Below are 26,058 nucleotides of genomic sequence, written 5' to 3'. Positions count from 1 at the left end.
CATGAGAACCTGTCACACCACTGTGAGGGTGTGTAGGTCTATGAAACAACAGCACAAAACCAACAAGGAGGACACAGGGCAGGCCCTCAGCAACACAAAAGGCACCTGGGCACCCCAAACCCCCCTGTGCCCCAGAGACAGAGCTCACACCAAGGCTCCACAGGCACCTTGGGCAAGGGAAAAGGCAGGCAGCTGAACACATCTATTCACAGGATCTGCCCTTTATGTCTGGTTCCCAGCTGGGGACATACTTTCCCATGCTGCTCAGCTGGCAGTACAGCTGCTTTTAGAAGCACAGTATTTTACAGGGAATTTTACTTAAAGCACTGGTTAGAGGCTCATACCTCTTCCCTTGAACTTTACACAGCTGAGTTCCCAGGACCGAGATGTCTGATTTTACAGGGCAAGAGATACAACAGTCCTGTAATAATTTTCACAGCCCCTTAAAACACTGTGAGTAGGCTTTCATTTTCAAATGGAATGCACAAAGTATGGGATGGAATCAAGCAGTGAATATCTGATAAATTATAAAGGGATGTGGCACAGAAACTGGTATTTTCCACATCATTATTTTAATCACCAGTATTTTTGGGTTTCAAGAGCAAGTACTGTGCACAGGGTAGCTTTGGAAACCTGGAAATCTCTCATTGGCTTAAAACTTCTGTTTCTATCTCTGTTTGGTCCAAAGATAAAATTTTCCCAAGATAAATTATGCCTTGATTATGGGTTTGTGTCTCATTGCTCACCACAAACAGGACCATTAGGTTCACACAATGCACACTAATTGCCTGCCACCTAGTTTATTTTATTCTCTGTGATGAATCACAAGTCTTAACAAGACCAGAAATGAACTTAGTGTTCAACTGATAGACAGTGAGCTAAGACTTTTGGTTCTGTACAGCAAATAAATCTCCTGCCCTTCACAGAAAAGTTGCCTGAAGCCAGGCTGGCAGGACACACACTGTGTGCCTTGTGCACAAGCCAGTTTTGGGAGGTGTGGGAGTTTCACACTTGGAAATCATCTCTCTCAGATTTCCTATAAGTTTATTTTATTTTACTGAGCCCAAGGTTGAGTGCAGGAGCTGAGTACCACCCCCTACCAGCCATGGGGCAACCCAGCTGGCCCATTTCTTTCCACTTGACATAGTGTGTGGTGAAATCTGCTCCTTATGAAGCAAAGTCTGAGAAGCAAAGCAGAGGAGCAGAGGGCAGGAAGCACTGACTGGAGAGACCCCATTATCTCTGCTGCAACCTCAGCTGTGCATCAAGGTCACAAATACACTTGGGAGCACATTGAATGCAACATATTTGTTCTCTTCCTGCTGGCCCTGCTGGTGTGAGTTGGGAGAGAGAGGAAAGCTCCCAGTTAAAATAGCCCCAATTCAGATTTTAAATTCCTGCCAGATCATGGCATGAAAGTTGTTGAAGAACCAGCAGTTCTATGTCCCCATAAGTGCAAATATTAATTCTCTTTTCTGTGAACATTGATGCCTCCATCTTAGCTAAACGGCTAAGTTTGTTTTCCACTTGCTGGACTTGGACAAAGCAGTGGCATTTTAATAAGCTGTAACAGATCAGAGCTTTCCAGCCACACTGAAGCTGAAGAAGTTAATGCTGGATTTATACCAGGGTAACTGAGAGAATAATTTGGCTCAGAGGCAGAGATCTCTGCAGACCAAGGGAAGGCAGAAAGTAAAATAAACAATTAAGAAAAGATTAAATTATTTACTTTGTACCTCCTGGTCTTTTAAAATATGAATCATTTCCAAAAGGAGAGGACAATTAAAGAGTTTAGCTGAATACAATGAAAACAAGCAAGCAGACACCAAAACTCTTTCGTGAGTTTCACATAGAGGGAGATGTTTCCTTATCAAGAGAAAAGCTCACTAGTGATTAAATTCTTCCCATGCTTTGTGCTCACACAGCTTCCCTGCAGCAGCAGTTCGTACAGGGCTGCCCACAGACCAGACATGGTCTATGAGGCCGTAAGAGCAGCTCATTAGTCCCGTGGGATCCAGGGATGCGCCTCACAGAGCGACACACTCCACAGAGCTGTGGGCACTGACATGCCAGGGGAGGCTGGCGCTGGGCCCTGCTGCTGCAGGACATCTGCCAGTCAGGCTCAGGCTTTGCTGCAGGACTGCTTTGGGGAAAAAAGGTGCCCTGTGGCCAGGGGGGACCTGGCAAGTGGCCAGTGAGTAAATTCTGGTTCCAGGTGAGTTTCCTTCCTACAACTGCAAAGATGTCAGATGTATTCTTTCTATACATTTGTTAAAGTTCTAAAATACCACAATCAAAACTTCTTTTTATCACAAAGTTGGAAAAAACTATGCCCCTGCTGCCAGCCCAGTTGTCTTCTAAAAGAGGACCCAGAGCAGGCAACAGGATGAAAATGAGATTAAAAATACAAAATAAACAGCAGAAATACTCCTACAAATCACAAAAATTAAAGCTGGTATGACTATTTATCACTGCATGAAATGGCAAGCCTACCACCAGACACATTGATAAATGAAGCACACTTTCCATCCATCTCTTTAATGGCACATTAGTGTCGTGGATTTGCCATGCACACCAAAACACTGAATCCCACCTAGGCATTACTTAATTGCCCAAGAAGATGGTAATTTATGGACTTAGCCATAATGACTAGAACACATTTGTTCAATCAATTTTTGACCTTAATTGAAATTTGTGGCTTAACAAGAAAAATCATGAAATTAACTGTTCAGACAGTTGTATCTTTAAAACAGAACACAGATGTCGGGTTCTATTAGTGGTCAACTTTCCTGATATATTTTAGGGTACATTTTTTATACTCTGTGTCAGATGCTGAGAAAAATCCTAGATAAAATAACAGGATTTGGGGGAATCTCTGTGATAATTTTCCCTTCCGTGTTACAACATCAATATTCTGCTCACACACGGCATCGATACTTGGCTATCACTAATTGTATGAGATTTCAGCGTACTCTGGAGAGAAATATTTAAAGACATCACCATTCACATCTGGAGTTGCAGAAATATGGCATTTTCCCCAGGTATCTTCACAGTACTCACAACCATGATGCTTGCAGGAACTTTTAAGTTACTGAGCCCTTTTTACAACAGCAAAGATCTTCAATTTGTTCTTAAAACAGAAAGGAGCAAGGACACTCTGAGTAACATCTGACCTGGCAATGGTATCTCCTGTGAAGAGGGTGTGCATTGTGCTAGACAGCCACTCTCACCTAAAATTTACATGGAATACACTTTCCAAAGACTGCTGAATTAGTATGCAATCTCTTGATGTCAGAGCTTATGACACTGTGCAGGGATGACTACGAGCACTTACCTCTGAGAACCGCAACCTTCCAAGATCATTTGGTGGACTTCCGGTCTTGAAGACTTTCTTGGGCATCACCCATGTTTCCAAAGTTTCTAATTTACTGACAGCCAGATTGGTTGCATGGTGTCTGATCAGGAAGCCTTGGAAACGGTCAGCAAGGAAGTAAAGGTGGACAGAAACTGGATGGCCCATGGGGTAGTATCTGTAAAACAGCACATGCACGTGCTCATCAGTTACACAAGAGGGACATGAAATCTCCATTTACTTGGAGCTAATGGCTTAAGAAGCATTCACTTCAACTAAAAAATCCACCACTGTACATTAAGACATTTCAAATGTGTTCATGACTCATTATCAAGTATCCTTAGACTGTTCTAATTACCCTGAAATGTAAAGAAATATTACTAAGAATATATGCTCATTTAGAGCATATTCACAGCTCTAAGCTCTTTAGGAGGTCTGTCTGTGTGCCAGAGAACTCCCTTCCTTAAGCACCTCCTCTGAGTACAAAGTGCTCCCCAGAGATCCACACAGATCATAAGGCTGCAGCACTGTTTGCTCAGATAAACTGTAGGATAAAGGATGCCCCAACAATATGCCTGTGCTTCAAGTGCTGCTTTTCCCACCCCAGCAGGGTCAGTGCCTGCCCACACGGGACAGCAGGGAATGCTACAAGGCCAGGCATCAGCCCCTGAGGCCCTTCCATTCCTAAATCCCTTCCCCAAGGGCAAGGCTCTGCAGGATATCACTACAGCAAAAGACACCAGGATCCCATCCCCATTTTAGGTCCCCCTTTATTTTAGGAAGTAAACTTCACATTCCTTAAAGACTTGAGATTTAAAAAGAAAAACCCTAAAAAAAGGTCAACCAACCAGGCAAAACCACTCCTCAGGAGATTTACGGGCGTTCAGTTACAGTTCAGATAAAAACACAAATAATTAAAATGTATGGTCAATTGTCTGCTATAGTCTCAGAAGCATCTGTAATGATGTTTGGATATATCTGGATGCATATATAATTAAAAACTTGTTATTCATAGCTCAGAAATCAAATATTTTGCTACTTTACAGCACTGACATTAACTGTGAAACAAGTTAAACCACCCAGTAACACACCTTCCCAGAAAGTCAGCTAAGTCTAACTCCTCATTTTTGTTACAACAACTCAAGACATGAACACTAAGAGAAGCTGACCAACGAGGACTTTCCTTTGTGCGAGGTCAGCAACACCCAGAAGGAAGTCTTTAGAGCTTGAGAAATAAACATAAGAGGATTGAGCAAAAATGCAGCAAAGCCACGCAGCCAATTCCAGCAACAACCTGACTTGTGTTCTGAGTACTGAGACCTCCTGTTTTATATGTGTGCAGCAGCAAATATTTACAATATCCTTGAAATAGTCCGAGTAAATTGCCTCTTGGCAGAGTGAGTAAAAATGTCTAGAGATGGAAGAAATAAATTAAATCTCAATCACACATTAATGTTGCTTCCGTGGAAGATGCTGATATGCAATCTCATTTGGTACCTGAGCAGCCTGCAGGGCGGCACAGCTTTCTGAGCCTGTGAGCTGGCCCTTGTTAGAAAGGTGTGCAAGGCAGGTTCTCCTATAATCATCTCCTGTGCTGCTGCAGGAGGCAGCAGGGACTGACTCCAAACGTGATCTGAAGCAGTAGTGGCTTTTCTCTTAGTGCTGGCAGTGGGTGTGAAATGAGCTGGGGTGGTGACTGCAAGGTCAGCTGCCTCGGTGCTGCTGTACCCCAGCAGCAAAGGAACACTGTCAAGGTGCTCAGCCCAAATACATCCCTGCCATTACTGCGTTAGAGATGTGAAAAATCACTGCAGGCAAAGAGGAAAGGTATAGATGCACACACCTAGAAAGACAATGTAATATTGAAGAGATGTGAACATAAACATGAGGATTATCCACCTTTCTGTGATTTAAATTAGATGCTGGCTCACAGTGTTTCAAGGGGGCTCAGGTAGGTATGAAAACAAAGCCTCCACTCCATATCACTGCTTGCAATTCCTCCCTGCACCGTTTCATGAGGCTCCAGCATGTAAAGGAGCCATGCTTCATCCCGGGGACAGCTGCAATCAGCGGTGGATGACATGGTGTCCCTATCTATAATCTGAGCAAGCTTGAAAAGCACCTTGAGTTCCTGTCCAATGGAAAAGTTCCTCAGTAAAGAAACTGATAATTGATGTAAATCAGCATCAGAACACTGGCAAAAGGAATAAGCACAAAAGTAATTGTCAAATTATTTCAGTGCTGGTTACACATAGCCCTCATCCTCTCTGCTGGCTTTGCTCTGCAGGACAGAGGACCCAGCACTTCTTTGGGTCTGCTTTTATTTCCTATAAGGAAGGTATGCTACTACTAGTGATAATTTCTATGTAATTGTTATTGATCTTTTATTGCTTTGCACTGGTAACCTTCACTGACGAAGCTCTAATAGGAATCTGGAGCACTTATTGCCACATCTTTCTAAATGGGACATTGCTCAGGACTTTCATGACTGATTTGGGAAGGTCAAGGCACATTTGGTTCCCTCTCAAGAACACAAGAGGGGCAACGTCCATCCATCAAAGCACATGGAGTGTCTTCAGTGTTCGCTGATTTAGGCTGTCTGTGTTTTCTAGTAGGATAAAAAAAAATCAGGGTCCAGAAACACATTCTGAAGAATGAATAAAGAGATGGTAAAGTAAGACTTTAAAAAATGAACGCTCTCCGCTTTAAATGTAAACAGCTTCAGATGTTGCAGGCAGCAAACACCTACCATGAAGAGAGCCTTTTCTGTGCAAGTTTAACTCCAGAAATTCTACTTCCAAATCCCTTTTAGGCTGAATTCTTCTTTACTAGGCTTATGTGTGAGAAACGAAGCTAGAATATAGGGGCAATTTCCCTATAAAGACCTTTATTTGATATATATAGCTATATATATCATTAATAGATATATTTATATATGCAAACATTTTATGTATTTTGTGCTACTAGATCCTACCAGCTGCAGCACTTTTGGCACAGAGAGCTGCACCACACAGGCATGCTGAGTCAAAGAAGTAGCTCTCTGTACTCCATGTGTGCTCCCAGGGGAACAAACAAGCTAGGACCATTAACCTGCCTGTGTTCAGATTAGTTCTGAAACCCCGTCCCTCTGCTCTTGGTAAGTGTAATAGGGGTGAACACGACCTCTGCTGCAATCACATGGAGGGTTTAGGAGTGGTGGCTATAATACACTTGCTGAAATTAATCAAGGCAAACGCAGCAGTGGGGGTAGCACTGCCCAACTGCATCCTGTCAGTCTTCATCAGGCTGGAGAGGAGCTCCTTAAAAGTGCAGCAAACAGGTCACATAATGTCAACCCAGAATAACCAACGCTTTATTACAGACATAAATACTCCTGGAAATAAGCACTCTACACTTGCAGCTGCCTGGCCGTGTTTGTGAAGGCAGGTCCCAGCCAGCACAGCCAAGTAGAACGAACATCCCCTGGAGCTCAGCAGCCCAGCCTGTGTCCCCCGAAACACCAGAACCAGGCAGGCTCAGACTAACCGGCAGCTGTTGTCTCCGGCAGCGTGGAAGGAGGTCTCGGCTCTGCGCAGGCCCAGGCGGGAGAACGCGTGGAACATGGTGAGGGCAACGTCGCTGAGGGTCTGCACCCCGTCGGGCTCGTCGTACACGTTCTCCCAGTAGGACCGCAGGCCAGGAGTGCCAGATGGGTAGTTTCCGTACAAGTAATAGTCCACCTGGCCAATTATCTCTTGATTCACTACAGCTTCAAATTTTCGGGCAAAGAAAGTTGGCCTGGCAGTCTGCTGTTGGGATACAACAGGAAAAGGCACTGAGTGAGTTCTCGTTTTCAGCCATGACACTTTGTCCTAAGAAATGGGTTGGAGTTGAGGACATGAACTGGTTCTCTCCATGGGCAAATATGGCTTACAGGGTTGCCTTTGTGCCCATTCATCCTGAGGAGTGGTGATAAGATTCAGATAAAACGTACATAATTACGCAATGAAAACACAGCTGTGTCAATCCCTTCATACCAACAGCCACAGCCCACTGCCTTGCTCTGGAAGGCTTTCCCAGTGACAGAGTGGTAGGAATGCTTTCTAAGTCCCTCTGTTAGCCTGGAGACAGTGCAGCACTGGCACGTGTTCGTCAGGGAACAAAGTGTCCTGTGGCACAGGGGCTCAGAGGAGGCAGAGCAGCATTTTCTGTGTATGGATTTGCTGCTAGGAGGTGGTAAGAGGACTCTGGGAGAGGGACCCTCTGTGGCTGAGGTTTCCCAGCTTCTCAGTGGTCCTGCACAGTCTTTGCTCTGCACTTGACACAATCTTGGGCAGATTGCTGCTTTATATGCTACTACCATAACCTTTAAAGTCTTTGTTTTTCTTGCTCATATTTGAGCATGGGTTCTGAGGTGCCAAGGAGTTCAAGAGTGCCCCAGTGGCTGGAAAATTCTTTTGAGGATGCTCAGTTTTACTCTGAGATGGCATATGCTGTGGGCTCTCTGATCTGTGCCTCTGCAGCTCACTTTGTGCCTCCGTGGGAACTGCAACCTAGCCTTCTGGTGCTGTGTGTTTTTGTGAGGAACTCTCAAGTGTCAGAAGCTGCCTTCAAATCTATTCTAATTTTGAACTTTCCCTTCCAGCTCAGTTTATTTGATTGTTCTCTGAAATATTGTTGTGGGTTCACAGCCTGGAGCAGGTCAAGCTCTGCAGTCTGGCAGGAGTTTTTAAAGACTTGCCATTTATTCTGTGCTGGAGATTTTCCTGGGATTGGTGTTTGGGGTAGCAGAGCCTCTCTTAGATAACATCTCATTTGCTCTTTTTGTGAGTGCCTGTGTCACTGACTTCAAGCATGCCTGGTAGGCAGCACATTACAGTAAAGAAAAGATCTCTGTTTCAGAGCAGTCATCATTTCTCTGCTATAGGGTAACACATTCCCCATCCCACACAAAGCCTGAACAAACATGCTTTATGCAGGGAAGCCTGAGGAGCTGCATGGATGGAATTGCAAATCCTGTGACCTTGAAACAGGCGGCTGTTCATTCTTCATAAAAGATACATGGGCCAGATACAGCCTTGAGACTGAGTGTACCCTTGAGCACAAGATTTGCTCTCATGTCTGCCTTGAGGAAACTATCACAAAGGAACTGATTAAACTTTTTCAGGCAGTACTGCCAAACCTGGGTGATCAAAACCTCATGACTAAGGCTCCAAAAACCATGAGATAAACTTTAATATAATCATGCTGATGAATGTATTTGCCTTGTGTTATCTAAGTCTCTAGCAGGCACACTAGCCAACTTCTAAGTTTTTTTAAAGATAAACATTGCTTAACACTGAAATCCAGGAGTTTCATGAAATCATAAAAGCACCTGAGCTGGAACTGTGGAAAAAATCCTTTACAACAACTTCACAAGAGTTACCAAGTAATAGTGGTACCATGATGGATGTGTCAAGCTTCCCTTCTCTCTAGCACAGCGGATTACCAATGCCAAGTAGTTTTTCTGTGACCTTACCATGTAGTAGTATGTCTCAAGGGTCAAAACACAGGAGAACTAACCTTTTGTTCTCCTGAAATTTGGAATAGAGCTTTCTCACATCTCTTTCTCCACCTCCCTGATGGAGTAAAAGCTTCCCTTCCCATTTCCTGGTGCTGTTGTGCAGCAGCCAGGTGGCTCTCCACACCACAGGAGAGGGGGAAGAGCCTCTCTTAGATTATGTCCAGGTACCTGGAAGCGGTGAAAGTCTGCTGGTTTGAAGTCATTAGGTGAACAGCCACACCAGTCAACAATGTGCTTGTATTGACACTTGCAACCAAGTTTCCGATTCCAGTTCGTGATGCGCAAGTTGTTGTCCACCATGGAGTCACAGAATGGGCTGTTCTCCAGGACAGTGTGAAAGAAGGACTGCAAGAAAAACAGAGCAGATCAGTATACTTAGTTCTTCAAACTTCAATTTTTTCCTTCACTTCAAGCCCATGGGCTCAAACCTAATGCAGGTGACTTATCTTTGTTGGAAATCACAGAATTAACGGGCGCATATGAAACGTGCTCCATGTGTCTGGATTCCATAGAGCATGAAAAACTCACAACACACAACAAACCCAACCAAACTGTAATAACACACAGCTGAGACCCTGCTCCAATAACCTGGCACAAAAAAACTGCACTTCTGCAATGACCAGTTTTGCGCACAGGAGTCCAAAGGACTCAGGAAAGGTACCAGTGCCAGTAATTATTTTGTTTATATTTCATCTGTATGAGCAGTTCCAAGAAATTCCCATTATTTCTTGTCTGTAAGTTACTCTCTGGTCTTACAGATTTAGGACTATTTTCCTGAGCAATGTACTAATGATATATCTCAAGTTGTTCCCTAAGACAATTCTTGAAGCTACACCATCACCCTGGTTACTATGAAAAGTAGACAGTCCCAGACAGCTCTTCTGTGGGTGTCTCTATCATCAGCACTCTGATATGCATTGCCAGTTGAGTGGCTTTGTTCTGAAATATACAGTTCACCCTAGGCACTAAAAGGACATTCTGCCTCCTGCACTTATGTCTGAAATCATAATTCTTTATTTGCTGACTCATGGCAGCATGGTATTCCTATTGGGCTATCCTAATTATATCACCATAATACCAGCTATTACATAAATCATATAGAATGGGGACTGATATAGCAGGTCAACAGGTCAGTGAAGGGAGGGTAGTTTTAAGAAACCAGCTACGTGTCTTGCAAAGAAAACCTTGTTGAAAAAAAGCTATGGAATATCATCAAATTTAGCCCTGGAAGAGACCATTTTTGGAGCAGTGACTTCTCTTCAAAATCAGTAATAGTAAGATCTATAAATAACTAGAATAACATTACCGTGGCTGGCCCCCAAATAATCCCCCTACTCTTTTTAATGTTAAATGACAGCCCAGTGAATATGGATTTTATGCTTGAACTGTTTGGTTAAACCCATAAAGGCATCCATTCTCATTCAAGCGAGAGGGGGAAAAAAAGCCTACCCAATTACCCATTGCCCTGTGTCCTTTTATAGCAATACAGAAATTTTTCTAGATAATGGACGAAAAGGTTATCAGAGTTGAGTGAAAAGGTGATTTTTAACAGAAATGGGATTAAAAGAAGATTATTCAACATGTGTGTGGAATAATGAACCCCTATCAAAAGATGACAACTTCTGTGCTCCACCACAAGCTAATGAGCCTAGATTTGCAAGATTAGTCCCATCAATCCCTCAAAACATTCAGGAGCCCAGGAAGTTGTTGTTTTAAAGACTGTCATCAGGTCTTCCTTGGGATGGCTGAGTGCTGCACTCTGGAAGCAGAGCCTGACAAGCCAAGGGAGTAGTGTACCTGCTGAGGCAGGTGCAGCACAGCCTGACAACCCACCAGGGTCTGTGCTCTACCTGCAGATAACGCACATTCCCTGACACACTGCTGCGTGCCAGACAAAAACCCATCCTGGTGTGTGCTCCCCTTCTGCATCACTTGAAGCCAGAGCGATTCCTGAGTGATCTAAATGATTTGTGACTGTGCCTTCTAGCTGATTTTGAATGGAACAATAAACCTTTGTTTGTAGGGTTTATATTTTTAAAGAAAAGGGATGGATAATAGCAAGGAAAGCTACTTATGAAGACAATTCACCATCTCTAATATCCTTCAAAAGCTTTGTGCAGGAACAATTGCAAGCAAAGGGCAGCTGGATTTTTGGTTGTTCAGGGACAGATTAAGTGTCTTAGAAGTATAAAACAAAGCCACTCCTTGCAAAAAAGTCCCACAAACAAACAAAGCAATAAACAACTGCAAAAGATTTTCTAACTCTGAAGGACTTACTTGTCATGGGAGTAAAATTCTCATTACCCACTGTGGGATGTTTCAAAGCCCACCAAAATCAGGTGAAAGACCCTCCGATTTCGGTGATCTTTGGGACAAGCACAAACACTGCAGGTTTGAACACAGAAAGGGATTGCTTTGGATTCACATACCTCAGCAGGAAGCAGCGTGTAAGTGTAAAACCTCCTCATCTTTGTTACCAGGTCATCATTAGAAAAAGTGACATATTCCACAAACTTCCTGTTTAGGAGAAACCAGTCAGACCCTCCATCAACTGTGATTCCTTCTGGGATCTTTCTGTCCCCCAGGCGCCACATGTGTGTATCACATTCCAGGAAAAGCCGATCCAGTCCTTGTTTTCTGATAAATCTGAAGGAATACAATAGTAGTGAAAAGTTAATTTGTATATTGTTATCATCACAAGCTCTATAAATAAAATGCTACTTTCTCAAACAAAGAAGGATCAAAAGGTCACTTGTTTATATTTCTGTTCTACTCCTAAATAATGCAGAGGGTTTAATAAATGATTAATCAGTTATGCATTCAGTTATAGAGGCAAAGATCAACAGGTTGCTTTTAAACATCATTTTACACCTTCTGCTGTCCTAAGGCAGAACTGTGCAGATGACAGAGCTCTATGGCATGACAGTCTGTAACACTCATTAACTCTCAAAAAACCACTGCAGAAGAACCATGACAGGATCTAAACACAACCTGTGTGACATGCTTCTGTCTCTAAAGAAATTCAGTTTTTCAAAACCAGCTAACTGTTCATAAAGGTTAAATGACCAATTTGCTCCTGTGTTATCATTCCACTAATTTTTCTGTTGGGTTATAGCCAATTAGGAAGAAATGCCATTGTATTGGTCTTTGCTGCAGAATGAGCATTTTTGCTCCATTTTCAAGTCTATGGGGAACAATGTTTTATTATTGCTGAACCATGAATAAGAGGAGCAACTGTAGAACTGTAAAGTTCTGGAAATGAACTATTTGAGGCCAATAAAAGAAGAAAAAAAAAGGTAGGAAATCAATCTATGTTTGAAAACACTTTAGACTGGATGCCCACACATGTTTTGAGACTGTCTGAACCAGGTTTCTGTTTGGTACTCCCTTTTCAGAATGTATTCCCAGAAGGAGAAGCAGGGCTGTGAATTAGCACACGCCTTCATACGGGGGGGCTGAGCGCCGTTAATCACAGGGAGTTGTGCTGAGCACATCCCACACGTTCTGAGCAGTAACAAATGCTGACTAACCAGACGCTGTGGAACTCACAGCCACACACCAGGATCCCTCTGGATGTAGGATCTGTAGGGTAAGAGCTAAGGCACCCACAGTGAGGAGGGCACTGTGTTCCCTTCCTGAACCACACAGGACTATGCCAGGGTGTTTCAGGATTAGGAAGTCAAGATGACATTTTAGGGGTCCTCAAATACATGAAACTGAAGGAAGGGGAAAAGAAATAAATGTTAAAGAACAACACCAAAGCTTTCTGGACTCCGACATCTGGAAACATGAGCATTAACCCTGCAGGCCAACTCCCTGGTTCAAGTTCTGTTCTATACCAATCAAAGAACTGAGATGCAATTATGAAATGGTGCATATTAATTTTCAAAAGGACCGTAAATGACTTCAGGGTCTATGTCCCACTGATAGCTATGTCTCTTTTCACAGCATGAGAAGAGCTCCTCTGTTAACATAACAGTGCAGAAAATGAGTAAATGAGAGTTGAGAAATTTTTTCTTTCCATGAACAAGTTTCTAATTTCATGTTCCATTATGAAGGATAATAGAAAAGTCTTGCAATTTTAATGTGGTGCTCTGGAATGTAATCTTCAAATTCAATATTTATGCAGTTATCTCCAAATCAAATATTAATGTGCCTGAAAGTTTGGTCATTTATTTATTTCCCTCAAAACTAAATGCTCATTTGAGTTAATTATTTTAAGAAAATAATAGAATTTTATCGACCATATTTGAATAAGAACATAAAGTTCTTTTCCATGAAGTAATTTTTTTCGACTGCTATCTCTACCAATTTATCACCCTTTACTCTCCTTTTCAAACAGAAGGTTCTTTGGCTGCAATAGAAACCTTCAAACCAAAGAAATCACCTTTCAAATTTCAAGAACTGCTCTACTTACAAACTCCCTCAGCCTGTATCACATGATGGGGCTTAGGAGGTAACTGGTACCAGAAAGCTCAGTTACACAGCTCCAGTCTTATTGTCTTAACCTGGCAATACAAGAGCATGGCACACTATCTATCTATAATGTGAGCAAGCTTGAAAAGTACCTTGAGTTCCTGTGCAATGGAAAAGTTCCTCAGTAAAGAAACTGATAATTGATGTAAATCAGCATCAGAATACTGACAAAAGGAATAAGCACAAAAGTAATTGTCAAATTATTTCAGTGCTGGTTACACATAGCCCTCATCCTCTCTGCTGGCTTTGCTCTGCAGGACAGATGACCCAGCACTTCTTTAGGTCTGCTTTTACTTGATACAAGGAAGGTGTGCTACTAATGATAATTTCTATGTAATTGTTATTGATCTTTTATTGCTTTGCACTGGTAACCTTCACTGACAAAGCTCTGATAGGAACCTGGAGCCTCCAGAAAGGCAGCCCAGCCCAGCTGAAGAGCAGCAATGCCTCTGGAGACCTCCAAAGAGATGACCCTTTTCCTCATGCTTCCTGCAACCTTCCTAGAAACATCATAACAGGTTTCAGACACCGGTAACAACAGCACAGAAAGCAGGCATTTTTCCGAAGGCTCACCTTTGCTGGGCCTCTTCACACACAGTCATTACAACCAAAGGGAATGACACATTAGCATAGCAAATAATGAAGCAATAGTTTATACAAGGGGCTGTCAAGACACAGCTCTCCACTGGGCAATTGCTTGCTGTCCATTTTTGTTCCTTGGGAGCCAAGGGGACCAAATATATTTCAGATCTGCTGGAAGCTAAATGATGCTGCCTGAGGAGGCAGCAGCTGCCCCAGCAAGCCCAGGCAGTGCTGCTGGCATAGACAGCTGAACTGCAACCAAACTGCAAAAGGTGGATAAGGCTTCTTTTTTTCCCCCCCAGGCTCTCTTCTAGGATGACTGATTCTCCTAGCTACTCCAGCAATAGCAATTTTGGCACTCAGGCAGGCCAGAACTTACTCTAAGCATACTGAATATTGCCTGAGGAAAAGGGAAAGGGGCTATTTGTATGCCACATAGGCCTTTTCAAGAAATGAAAAACTCTCACACACTACCAACAGTTCATAAAGATTCTTGACTAACCATTCAAGAATGCTTGCAGCCACCTCTGAAAAGAAATATAGGAAGATGGAGAGCAAAAGCATGACCTTACTGATTTGTTTCTAGTCTAATGCTGTATTTCATTAGTTTCTGGTTATGCTCAATGGAATACCAAAGCAGTACATTTTAAGAAGGCATGTCAAGCTTTGGAGAGAGCACTGACATGCAAAAAAGTGTGGGTTTTCCCTTTGTCTTTCTCTCTTGGGTTTTACAGGACATCTAGCAGATAACTCCCAAATTAAAAGGAGAAAAAAATGGCTTAATCTTTGTCAATGGGAAAAAAATTCAGGCACTTCCTGTCACCCTGAACCTCAGGTAAGACTGGCACACCTCTGCCACCTGCATATGTACTGGCCAGAACAATGACATCCAATTGCACCAAGGTGTGGTTGGCCAAATACAACAGAGACTGTCATCAGATGAAGACACGTGACCTTTCTCCTAATCTAAAACAAACAGCAGGAGGAAAAGAATAATGATAAGAAAAAAGTCAGCCAGGGGAAAATAAAATTAAAATAACTCTAGGGTTAAGAAAAGCATGCCATTTTGCCTTATTTCACAGAACGCTTCATCTAAGACATCTTATGCTTCCCCTTAATCTTTCTGACTCTCGTGAAAGACCCTCCAATTTAGAGGACCTGGATTACACTCAAATTAAGCAGCAAGCATAGGATGTTATGAATGTGTGTTGCCACCTGGGCTCAGCAATCAGGCATTGACACGTGTGAAAGGTGCCATTTGTGCCCTGACCATGTGTGGATGCAGCCTTGGGGTTTTACACGGTTTTGGATGGTTATTTTTATACTTTGTTAAAAAACCCTACTGCTTGCAGCACATGGTCTGTCACACTGAATATAGATGTCAGTCCAGACAGCTCTTGATTGCAATCCAGCTCAGGGAACTCCTCTTACTTTGTAGTTTATTTAAATATTTATAATTGCATTTCAGATGAGATTCTAGGATTGTATAACACATAAAGCATTTGTAAGTTGTTTAGCACACACTCCTACAACATGAATATAAACATATAGCTCAGCTCTTATGACACGTTTTAACTACTAATATCACCATCAAATATCATCCTTTTGGACAGTTTTTCCAAGTGACAGTGCATACCACAAAAACTTGGACATCCCTGCTCCTGAATGCTCATACTTACACAGTCTGTAAGTCAGAGAGTTTGCTGTTTTCTGGTTTTTGAATTCTATAAATGAATAACGCTTTCTAAAGCATCAGAGACTATCAGATAGATTGCTAAATGTTACTTATCAGTAACTTAGTCCCTAAAAGGTTTTCATCTGGAAACAATGTATTTTGTAAGGTGAAAAGGTCTCTTCCTAAATGTTTCCTTTTTCGGGCCTCTTGCCCGGAAAACCCCTTCTCAACATTTCACTGTTAACCAGGTGCACCCAGGACCTCATCATCATTAGTCAAGGTTTAAGGAAAAGAGCTATGAATAAAAGTTACAATGCACCAGGGAAACAATTCATCACAAGTCAAAAGTCAATGTCAAAGCAAGAAGTTGTAGAACTTGGAACTCCACTAGCAGCATGTTCGTGTTTCCCTTAATGTATGTGGGCAAACTTTGCACATTGCTTTGATTTTATCTGCTCCTCTTTTAACTCTCTTTAGACGAAAATCTGAAGACAATAGTCCATTTTGGTGGGAAAAGTCAAGTAAATATTTTTACAGATGAGAAATATGAGAGTCACTTGCCAGCAGTGTTTGCACAGCCATCCTGAAAACACTTACTGGGGTCAATCAGTTGGGAAGCATAAAAACAGTAACTTGCAATTTAGGTGACCAACTAGAAAACACAGAACAATAATTTGACAATCTTGAATGTAGCACTGCAACAAGTAATTTGTGAGCAATCTCTAGGCTGCCATATATCTCCATAAACCACTCACTGAAAAATTCTTTGTAATAAGCAAGTTCATAAAATGCAAACCTGTGCAGAGCAGTATTTTTCCCTGCCTGCTCAGGCCACAAATCCTCACAAATCCATTGAGTATGCAAAGGATTTCCAGTCAACTGCAACACAACCCCGATTTCAGCCTATTTCCAAGAGCAACTCTATTCTGTGAAGGGTTAAAGAGTATTTACAACATCTGAAATAATTAACAACTGGCTATTTACACACATCTATACAGTATCAGATGATCATCTGTTTCTCTAAGGATATGATCTTGCAGTATGTTTCCCAAGAGCTCTTCCTGTCATGCTGAAAGCCTCCAGGGCTGACCCACCACTCCCAAAATGGAGTTGAAGCTTGAAAAGGGAACAGCGTCAAAAAGAAATAGCACCTACTTAGGCTGTCAAGATGAGGAAGATTTCCACCTGGTATGACAGGCAGCATGTGGAAAGCACAGAACACACAATTCCTGCTGTTCCAAAAGGCCACAAAAATAACTCTCAGTATGGACAGAAAGGATGGAAGAAAAGAGAAGGAGAAACAAGAACTTTGTTTGCTTTGCATGGTGCTTAAACTGTGGCATCCCAAATGCAAATGTTAGCAAGTCAAAAGTAGATTGCTTCTTATCTTTAATTCCTCTATTAGGAAGACAATATTATAAACACAATACTCTCCCAACAATCTCCCTCAGCTTTAATGCCAATAATGCAAAACCAAACATCAACAATATCAGAAAGAATTTTTCTCTTGACAAGATTTGCACTGGTGGGATTGGTCTTATTTCATGATTGGGCTTATTTGAGCAGCAAAAGCCAAAGCTGTAAGTAAGCACACAAATTGAAATGCTTTTAGTAGCTTTGCCCACTGTGCTAAATACTCAGAAGTTAACAAGGAACACAGGGAAATCTTACTTCTAAAATGTGATTAGTGTTTGTCATCCATATCTTTGCATGTCCCACACCTTGTGGAGCAGCAGAGCACAGTGTGTGAATGGAGGGGAAGCCAACCCTGCACAAGGGCATCACCAGCTGTCCCTTGGCAAGGACAGCACAGGCTCTGACCTCGGGAGGACAGGGACTGACTTCAAAGCAGAAAACGCAGGTGACACAGCCATGAATAGCAACCCAGCACTGAGAGATGCAGTCTGTGACATTTGTTCCTGTAATTTCTGTGGGTCTCCAGGAGCTGGGCTGCAAGTTGTGAGAACACGGAGTTCTCCTGGAAGGATTTTTTGGCAGTCCATGTTACCACAGCTGTTTTAATTGTATGTTTAAATACTTTGATGTTCAGTGTGCAAGTAAATCAGGGGCAGACAACTGCTGCCATATACACTGGACATAAGGTTTAGATCATTTACAGTGCAGCAAAAATGATGCAGTACTCTGAATGTCTCTTTCAAGTGAAAAATCTGCCTTGAAATATTATGTTCAATGTGGCCCTTCTCAATCAATGGCATCCTTACAGAACCCAAAGAACCATGGTACTCAGGGTATTCCACAAGATGCTGTTGAAAGCTGATGAATACACATATTTTATCTGGTCATTATTTCATCTCTGTGTGGACATAATTAGATTTTTCAAGCTTTAAAATAGGTGCCTTATATTCAACATAATTTGTTTCTGTTTATTTCATATATGATTTTCTCAGAATAACCATTTAATGCTTTAGTCCTATTGCATCTTTGTTTTATGTTTAAAAAGAAATTTCTCATGATTCTTTCTTCTTGTCTGCCTTTTCCTAAGCATTAACTTACCCTGATTTTGAAAAATCGTACTTTCCATCTTCTCTCTTTGAAAAGAAAAATCTCTCAGAGGAAGTCTTAAAAAGCCTCAATGTCTCTCAATATTTTAATGCTGCAGATCAAGGAGCAAAATAAAAAACCCTCTGAAACTGTTTTAGTTGTAGGAAACTAGGAGAGTTCATTTTTTGCTGTAATGACTCTACTAGGAATTGCCGTGTTTTGACAACAGTTCCATACATTTCCTTGTGAGCATAAAAAGCTCGAGAGGGACTTTCAGAGACTTTCCTGTGGGTTTCTTTCCACCACTTTTCACTTACATGGTATCTTTTAAGCAACACTGAAATAGCTTTTATAAGGACAAAAATGAAATGGCTTCCTCTCTCCATCAGGGAGACAACAACTCAAGTGTTTCTTTTTATATTAAATAAGCAAAACTGCCAGTGATCGTATGCAGAGATGTAGCATGAACTCACCACAGACAGACTGAATGATATGGAACCTGACATTTTGCAATCTGTTTGTGTCCAATAAATGTCTTCTCTAGAAGATTTCTTGTCCCCTCACCGCCTCTTCTTCCCAAAACCCACATGACTGAGCAGTCCCTGACCTGGGAACGCTGCTGGACCTGAGTGGCTGAGCTTGCAGCCATCTCATCTATGTGATGCTGCTGCTGAAGCAACTACACCACAGGCTACTGCTACACTGTGGCCAGCAGATCCAGCAGATTCCAGCTGGTGCAGCCCCAGAAGCACTGCAAAGGGACACCTGAGTGACATCATAACAGCATCTCAGGGAGGGTTCTTCTGTGCTTAATGTCTCAGGATCTGCAGGCTAGACAGCAAGGAAAGAAAAGGAAATGAAGTTTCAAACTTTCCAGCTTTCCAAGTGACTGAGGGCAAGTGTGAGTCACTTCTACACAGATTTCAAGCTGCCAGACCTGGTCACTGACCTGTGGGTACATCAGGGCCAACAATATGCAGCCAGCTTAAAAGGATGTTCCCGGCCATAACCATTTTATAAAACGTCTCAGGACCTCAGTTGACAGGGCTCAAAAGTTACCATTTATATGACTAAAAATGAAGTGTGCAGCTCAATGTTTCTATACAGCAATAAGATTTCTGATTAGTTTACCAGTACCTCAGTTTACACCTTCTTCCTAATTCTGTCCCAGCCCCATAAAGTATGGCCACTTCAAACCAGTGGATGATCTTGCTTGTATACTCTAAGAACAAAGAACATCCTGCTTAGTCCCATGTCAAGACACATGGCTGGTTTGGTTTCTCTTTGCATTGACAACTTAGAGCATTGTTTTCCAAAACCAAGCAGAAATAAAAGGCCTACAAGGAGGCAAATTGTCAAGCCAAAGCAGTAAAGGCTTTATGGATCCCTTAATGCTTAGCATAAAGCACTAAGGAACATTTGAAAGTTAGCTGTAATGTCTAAATTTTTTAAGTGCAGTCTCTTTGCAGATAAAATGCATGTTGCTATTTCAGTCACTACATTTCTCATGCAACTGTTGGGCTGAACTACTTCCAAGCAAAAAATAGATGTTAGACCATGTGCTCCAGAATATTCAAGTGTTTTCAAAAAATAGCAAAAAAAAGTGTGGCTGAGGGTAATTTGTGCCAAATGAAGCACCAAATATTTTACATGAGCAGCAATATAAATGCTGCTAGAACCTAAGTGGTTAAACTATTCCAACACCAGGGATAATAAATAATTTTTCCCCTAGTTTTTGAGTACTTACTGGGCAATTTATCAGTGCAATACACAACAGCATTTACTGTGTGATCCATTTTCCCAACCAACCACCAACCCAGTATACAGAACACCAACAAGCAATGTCTGGCACTGAGGAAAAAAATCATGTCTGAAATAGTGGTGAAACAGGTATTTATCAGCACAACTGGGATGGGATTGTGATGCTCCTTAGTACATATCTAACATCTCTAAAATTATGTGGAACCCAGGAGTCAGAAAGGGGACAACACAACTGCAAAGAATAGTATTAATGAGGAGAAAAAACTGCAGAAGAACTCAAATACATATCACACTTTTAATGACCTTTTCTTTAGTTTGTATTTTGCCTATTCACTCGAGATTCCTCTAAGATCTAACACCACCCAGCCTTCACAGCATGTTTACACTGTTACCCAAATGATTACTGTGGCAAGATTTCTATAAAAAACCCTTTTTCCTGCTTGTGACATTGAAGATGTCACATTATTATTTTATAATACATCAGCCAGCTGCTGCTCCTGCCAAAAAAAAATCTTCTGCATATTCCAAATTGCAATGGTTTATACACCTACCAGGTTATTAACTTGCTTTTAATAGTCTGAGACACTGAAAAGAGGAGAAAATATAACAGTTGTCCAGTAAGTACTATGTAATGACTCCAGCCACTGTATGCAATTTCATTTCATACATCCACCTCTCTCAGGAAATAATGTTTCTCCAGCTGAGTGTAGGAGCCACTTTCATGTCCATTCCCTTTACTGAAGTCACTAAAGGAAAATCAGAGTGATGAACTTCTTAATGACTTTGGCATAACTAAAAGAAAACTTCACTCCATAAAGGGGAGTTTGGTTTTTCTCCTTATTTGGCAGTAAAACATGTACTGATTGTGAACATGGCTTGAATACAAAGTACATTGTAATTGAGCTGTATAAGCATTTCAGTTTTAAGATGCACTTCTAATCTTTCTCTCTTCATTGTATGATTCAAAGACTGTGGTGACTTAAAATTCAGAGTTTCCAGTTGTTTAAAAAGCAGACAGCTGAAAAGCTTATTCCTTAGGAGCCATTATTCATTCACAGATTAAAAATACCAGCAAGGCTTATACATTGTTTTCAATGATATTTAGATGAGTAGCAGCTGTATTATTTGTTCAAATGTTTTGAGAAAAACACCTTGGATAAATCAAACCATTATTGTATATGGAGGAGCAGTCAGTATAGTCCAGTGCCCTCTCCCTTCATGGCTTCAATTAGCTGGTTTAAATAAAACATTCTGTTCCAGTCTGTTTTGAGATAGGGTATCCCAAGGGAGTTTTTTCCTATTGCCCAATAATGTGGAGAATAGGCCTGTGTTCTAAAACCTTTCCCAAAAGCTGGCCCTTTTTTAAAAAAATTTTTTGTTCCCAAACCTTGAGGCTGTTGCTTCTCTTCTAGACCTTAGTTAGCTCTTGGCCTTACCATTCTCCTCATGGGGTATTTCTTTTCCCCTGGGCTGTGCCATGACAAAACAAAGAGCAAAATTTAAAAATCAACCGGAAAAATGAATAGAAAAAAAAATCATTAATTCAATGATCAAGTAAACAAGTTTGGCTGTGGAAATTCCCCATGCAAAGGTCACAAGAAGCTGGGAGAATATTGTGAGTAGCAGCACTACCCACCCCTCTTGCTCCTCCAGGGACACTGGCTGTAGGGAGCTGGCCACAGGGTGACAGCCTGGATGGGCTTTTGCTCTCATCTCATCTGCCTGTGCTTGCACAAGGCATTTAAGCCCAGAGAACTTCATCATTCCAACTACACAGACAACCAGAATGACCACAGCTTACACACCTTGGGCATACAATCAAAGTTAGTTGAAAATTGTATGTCCAGTGGATAGAGCGGAGGGTACACTTACCAGCTTAGACAAGACCAAGTTACTGAAACACTAAAAATAAAATATCAGGCTAGAGATCTTCAGATACAATTTCTCTCTCAACAGGTAGATGCAGAGCTTGAAATTCACGCATTAAAAAATCCAGGGGGTAACTGCTTTTTGATCAGCTTTTGGAAACAATGGAATAAATTTTTACCAAACACCAGCATTACTGAGAAGATTTGCAGCTGCTGGCTTGAGTGTGTCTCTACAGCTGTCTGGGCTTTGCAGGAGGGGAGCCACTTTATCTCTCTGATAGAAAAACTGGGGAGATGCCAAGGGGTGAAGTGAAAGGATCTATTCATCCAGTGGTCAACAGTGGGAGTGCTTAGGGGACTCAGGGACTAGGCAACTATGGCAGACAGGGACAGCAAATCTGCACTTGCGTGCCTGATGCACGGGGAATTTATGGCAGAAATAGAGAATAAAACAAACAAACATGGTGACTTGTTTTAATAGGTTTGAAGGTATTTAGTTGTTCATACAATGGGAAGCATTGAACTACTAAATGGGTTGTTATTCCTGTGAGGGGAGGACAAGTGGCACATTATCTCATTTCATTATTAAATTAATATCAGATTAGTGTGTTTAATTGATCTAAATTGTTCTGCTCCAGCTGAAGTTGGTTTATTTGAGCCAGTTTGACGCTGGCATGTCATAATTCATTAGCTACTTTCCTTAGCCAGACCAGGGAATTTGAGAAGAATCAGGTGCACCAGAGGAGCAAGGAGGCATAAGAGACCAACTGCTTTTCCCTGGCTCTTCGTCTCCCCTTTTCTACACTAACTCTGCTGTCGATCACCATTGCCAGCCAGAGCTGAGTCTGCCAATCACTCTGACACTCTGCATTTCCCAAAAGAGGGACTCTCCAGTGAAAACTGTTGACTTGGATTTAAATATTATCCCTCACAGTATTATTTTTTACTAACTGCTACAGAATTCCTGACTGCACAAGGTGAATGCTCATGAGGACTTAATTTAAACAGGAACATGACAGAACTGATAAATCTAGTGACAAGAGCAAGAACAGCCAAGGAGTGAGGGAGACCTGTGCGTCACTCTGCCCACCTGCTGTGCTGAACAGGGATTCAGTGTGTCACATTCTCTATGTTCTCTAAACAAACCCAGCCTTACAGCACACTTGACATTTTACAGAATAAAGGGGTGACCTGGTGACCCAAGCAGAATAAAACCATATTTTTAGATGCAAAGCCACTGGGACTCAGTATATGAAGTTGCTGGAACTGTTGCAAGACTGTTATTAGAGTACAATACTAGCAATAAAGAGGAAAAGCAAAACTATCAATAAATAGGAAAACAGGACCACTGCAATCAGATGGGAAAGTTCTTTCATCTGCAGAGGTTGTTTAAACCTTTGGAACAAGGTGCTTGGTCACTGCTGCTTCTCCAAACAATGGGAAGTGGGAGAAACACAGCACATTCTCTTCTCCCTGAGACAAGTGAGGGTGGATGAAGGCAGACTTTGATTCAAGGACCAAAAAACTTTACTAGACTGTGATAAGCTCCAGCCACCATCCTCAACCTACTGGAATGTGTAGGCTGCTGCAGGTTCCCACAGCTGGGGCTCTGCTTGCATGAGGCTTTGCTGCAGACCCCTGCTGGCACAGGTCTGGGTTACCGGTGTGGCTGGGACCAAGTGGGCGTTGCTGCTGTGCAGGGCAATGACTGTTTGCTCATGACACATCAATCTGTGCCAAGCCCCAGGGAGGAAACAAGCATCACTCTGCTTAATGTCTCTTTCCCCACAGAAGCATCTTTGCAAACTGACTCTGGGAAGGAGTCATTCTGGACCAACACACAACTGTCCTCAGAAGAGGGTTCCTCCTCATACACTTCTCTCTCCTGGATTAGGGATTCCTTCACTCAGATAACACTGGAAAACCATCACTATGCAAGAATTCTCAGTGCCGTGGTTAAAATAAGGTGAGGAAAGGGCCAGCTTACCTTGCATTGTCCCTCCCATGGGATTTCAAGAAGTTCATGTCACGGTATCTGGACAGGAATGCTACAAGCTGGTCATTTGTCCTGCAAGAGAAAGAACAAAGGATGCACAAATTATACTGTGAAAACTGCTATGTCCAGAGCAATTTATAAACCTCTTGTTCTCATCCACAGACTCTGAAGGATTTGATTCCTGTAAAAACTTCCATCCTCCTGCTAAACTTCCCTGCCTCCCTCTACTCAGGAAAGCATACTTGGAAGGAACCACAGCTTTATTAAATCTTAACAGATTTCTTACCAGTTCTTGGCAGACAGTTAAAGCACCATAACAGAGTATGTATTAAGTAAAGTCCAGTTGTGAGAGGACTGCATTAATAGTCCCATTTTACATGCTTTGCTAGATATTTCATAGGGAATTTGGTTAATTATCTATTGGCATTTTATTTGTTTTTATCCTTGTAATAGAGAAGAGGCCATGGTTGGAATGCATAAAGCAAGAGGATGCCAATATAATTAATAGAAACAAAGGAGTTTAGAAGGTTAATTCCAATTAGTATGACAGGCAATCTGACACCAGTATTTTCAAAATTTCAGCTGACATGCCCAAGAATGTATTTATGCTTGACAGCTTTTGTGGTCTGTTATTTCTTTAACAATGGAGCAAAAATGTTCTCTATTTATCTAAGCATATTTAGGAAAATGGAAAAAAAATCACATTAAAATTATCTGAATCTCCCAAGTTGCATTCAAAACCACAACCTTACAGATACAACACCATTTAAGCAATGGTCTGTAATGAAGATAGCCCAAAAGACCAAGCTAAAACAGCTGTCAATAATATTGTATCTTGAAAACATTTCATTGCTATAAGGCACAGAAAACCAAGTTAAACCAGAATCCTGTACAAAATGCATTTAACTTCTCAGGTCAGGCTACAACAACTTGGAAATATTATCAGACAAGTAAACTATTTTCATAATCTCATTGATTTTATCTAGACCAAATGAATTATCTATCAAGCAGCCTGACAGACCAGGCTGCAGCAGCTTGAGACCCTCCTCCTATGCTCACTCATGTGAGCTGTAATACCTCCCAGGGTCAGACTCTGCATCTCAATTTGGCAACCTCAGAAACTGCTTTCTCTATAGTAAGCTGTGCAGATTTTCACATTTGCTGCTCCAGTGACTCTCCATCTTACTGGGATGAATAGGCATTTAGTGAATTTACTTATCAATGCTTCCACATGAAATGGTTTCAATGGCTGACATCTTTGGGTGAGTTTCTAGGCAAAAGCTGGCACGCAAAGATGATCCTTGGAAATATAACCAACTTAGGAAGTGCTTGAGCTTTAGTTTCATTACAGGATAAAAATCAAATCAACCAAAGTAACAATCCACAGCAGTCAATAAAACATCATCATTTCTAGATTGCTCACCAATCTATATTTTGCTGTTCAGCAGTGCTCTACCAAATGCACTACAGCTTGGGGCTACCCTTCAAACTTCCCAAACCTTCTCAGTTTTTAGATAATTCATATAAAAACCCAAATGACGCTTAGCTCTCAAAGTAATCAATAATTGACATTTTCCCTCTTCTTGAAAACACTGGTACTATTTTCGTCTTACTTTGAATTTTTTTTTTTCAAGAACTTATAAGGAGTTTTACTCCTTGTCAATTAATATGCTTCTTTTCATGTGTTGACAACATGGAACTAAAACATCATATTTCTTATTGGTAAAACTTTATAGTTATTTGACATTTAGATTTATGCAGCCAACCAATTCCATGCTCAGCATGACAGCACACTGCATTTCTATTAAACTTTCATTCAAACTGCTTCTTCTGCCCCCAGTATCATGAGGATGCTGCACATCACCTCTGAATTACTCTACCACAAGACATTAAAAAGAAAATCAAAGGTATTGAACATGTCATAGACTTTAATGCACTTGTTAAAATCCCCCTCACCTTTGAGAAAACTTTGCCTTCAGGGGTAGATTATCTAAATGCCTCTGGCACAGATTGCTGCCACACTCCTTCATACACAGCAGCAGCAGAGCCTCTCTGCCATGGCAGTGCCTCTGGCACAGCCTATTTGCAATGCCTCTGGCACTCCTTCTGAGAAAGACTACAGACATGGGCCTATTTTTTCTCTAAGTAAGGCAGCTGAAAGCTGAGATTTTCAGCTGAAGACATCACTGGGAGTAACATCAACTCCACACTGCCAAATTAAATTCTGCTATAGCTTCACAAATTTCAGGGATAACTCACTGAGCATAAATTTGGCACAAAATCTTGTACTATCACGGTATAACA

General features: G+C 41.6%; 1 protein-coding gene across 2 annotated transcripts in view; it reads right to left on the bottom strand.

Annotated features, from left to right (window-relative positions):
• The window catches only part of XYLT1 (xylosyltransferase 1), a 168,916-nt gene that overhangs the window by 10,760 nt on the left and 132,098 nt on the right, over positions 1–26,058 (bottom strand). For both annotated transcript variants that reach the window (XM_071571087.1, XM_071571088.1), the window contains 5 exons: positions 23,746–23,826; positions 11,324–11,540; positions 9,063–9,239; positions 6,878–7,140; positions 3,335–3,530 (listed from right to left, as the gene is read on the bottom strand). In XM_071571087.1, the coding sequence (XP_071427188.1) occupies positions 3,335–3,530; positions 6,878–7,140; positions 9,063–9,239; positions 11,324–11,540; positions 23,746–23,826 (934 nt within the window). The remainder of the gene's footprint in view (positions 1–3,334; positions 3,531–6,877; positions 7,141–9,062; positions 9,240–11,323; positions 11,541–23,745; positions 23,827–26,058) is intronic.

Source organism: Pithys albifrons, chromosome 16, assembly GCF_047495875.1.
Source record: "Pithys albifrons albifrons isolate INPA30051 chromosome 16, PitAlb_v1, whole genome shotgun sequence".
Lineage (NCBI taxonomy): Eukaryota > Metazoa > Chordata > Aves > Passeriformes > Thamnophilidae > Pithys > Pithys albifrons.
Note: the sequence above shows the minus strand (reverse complement) of the source record. Positions and strands in the feature narration are given on the sequence as shown.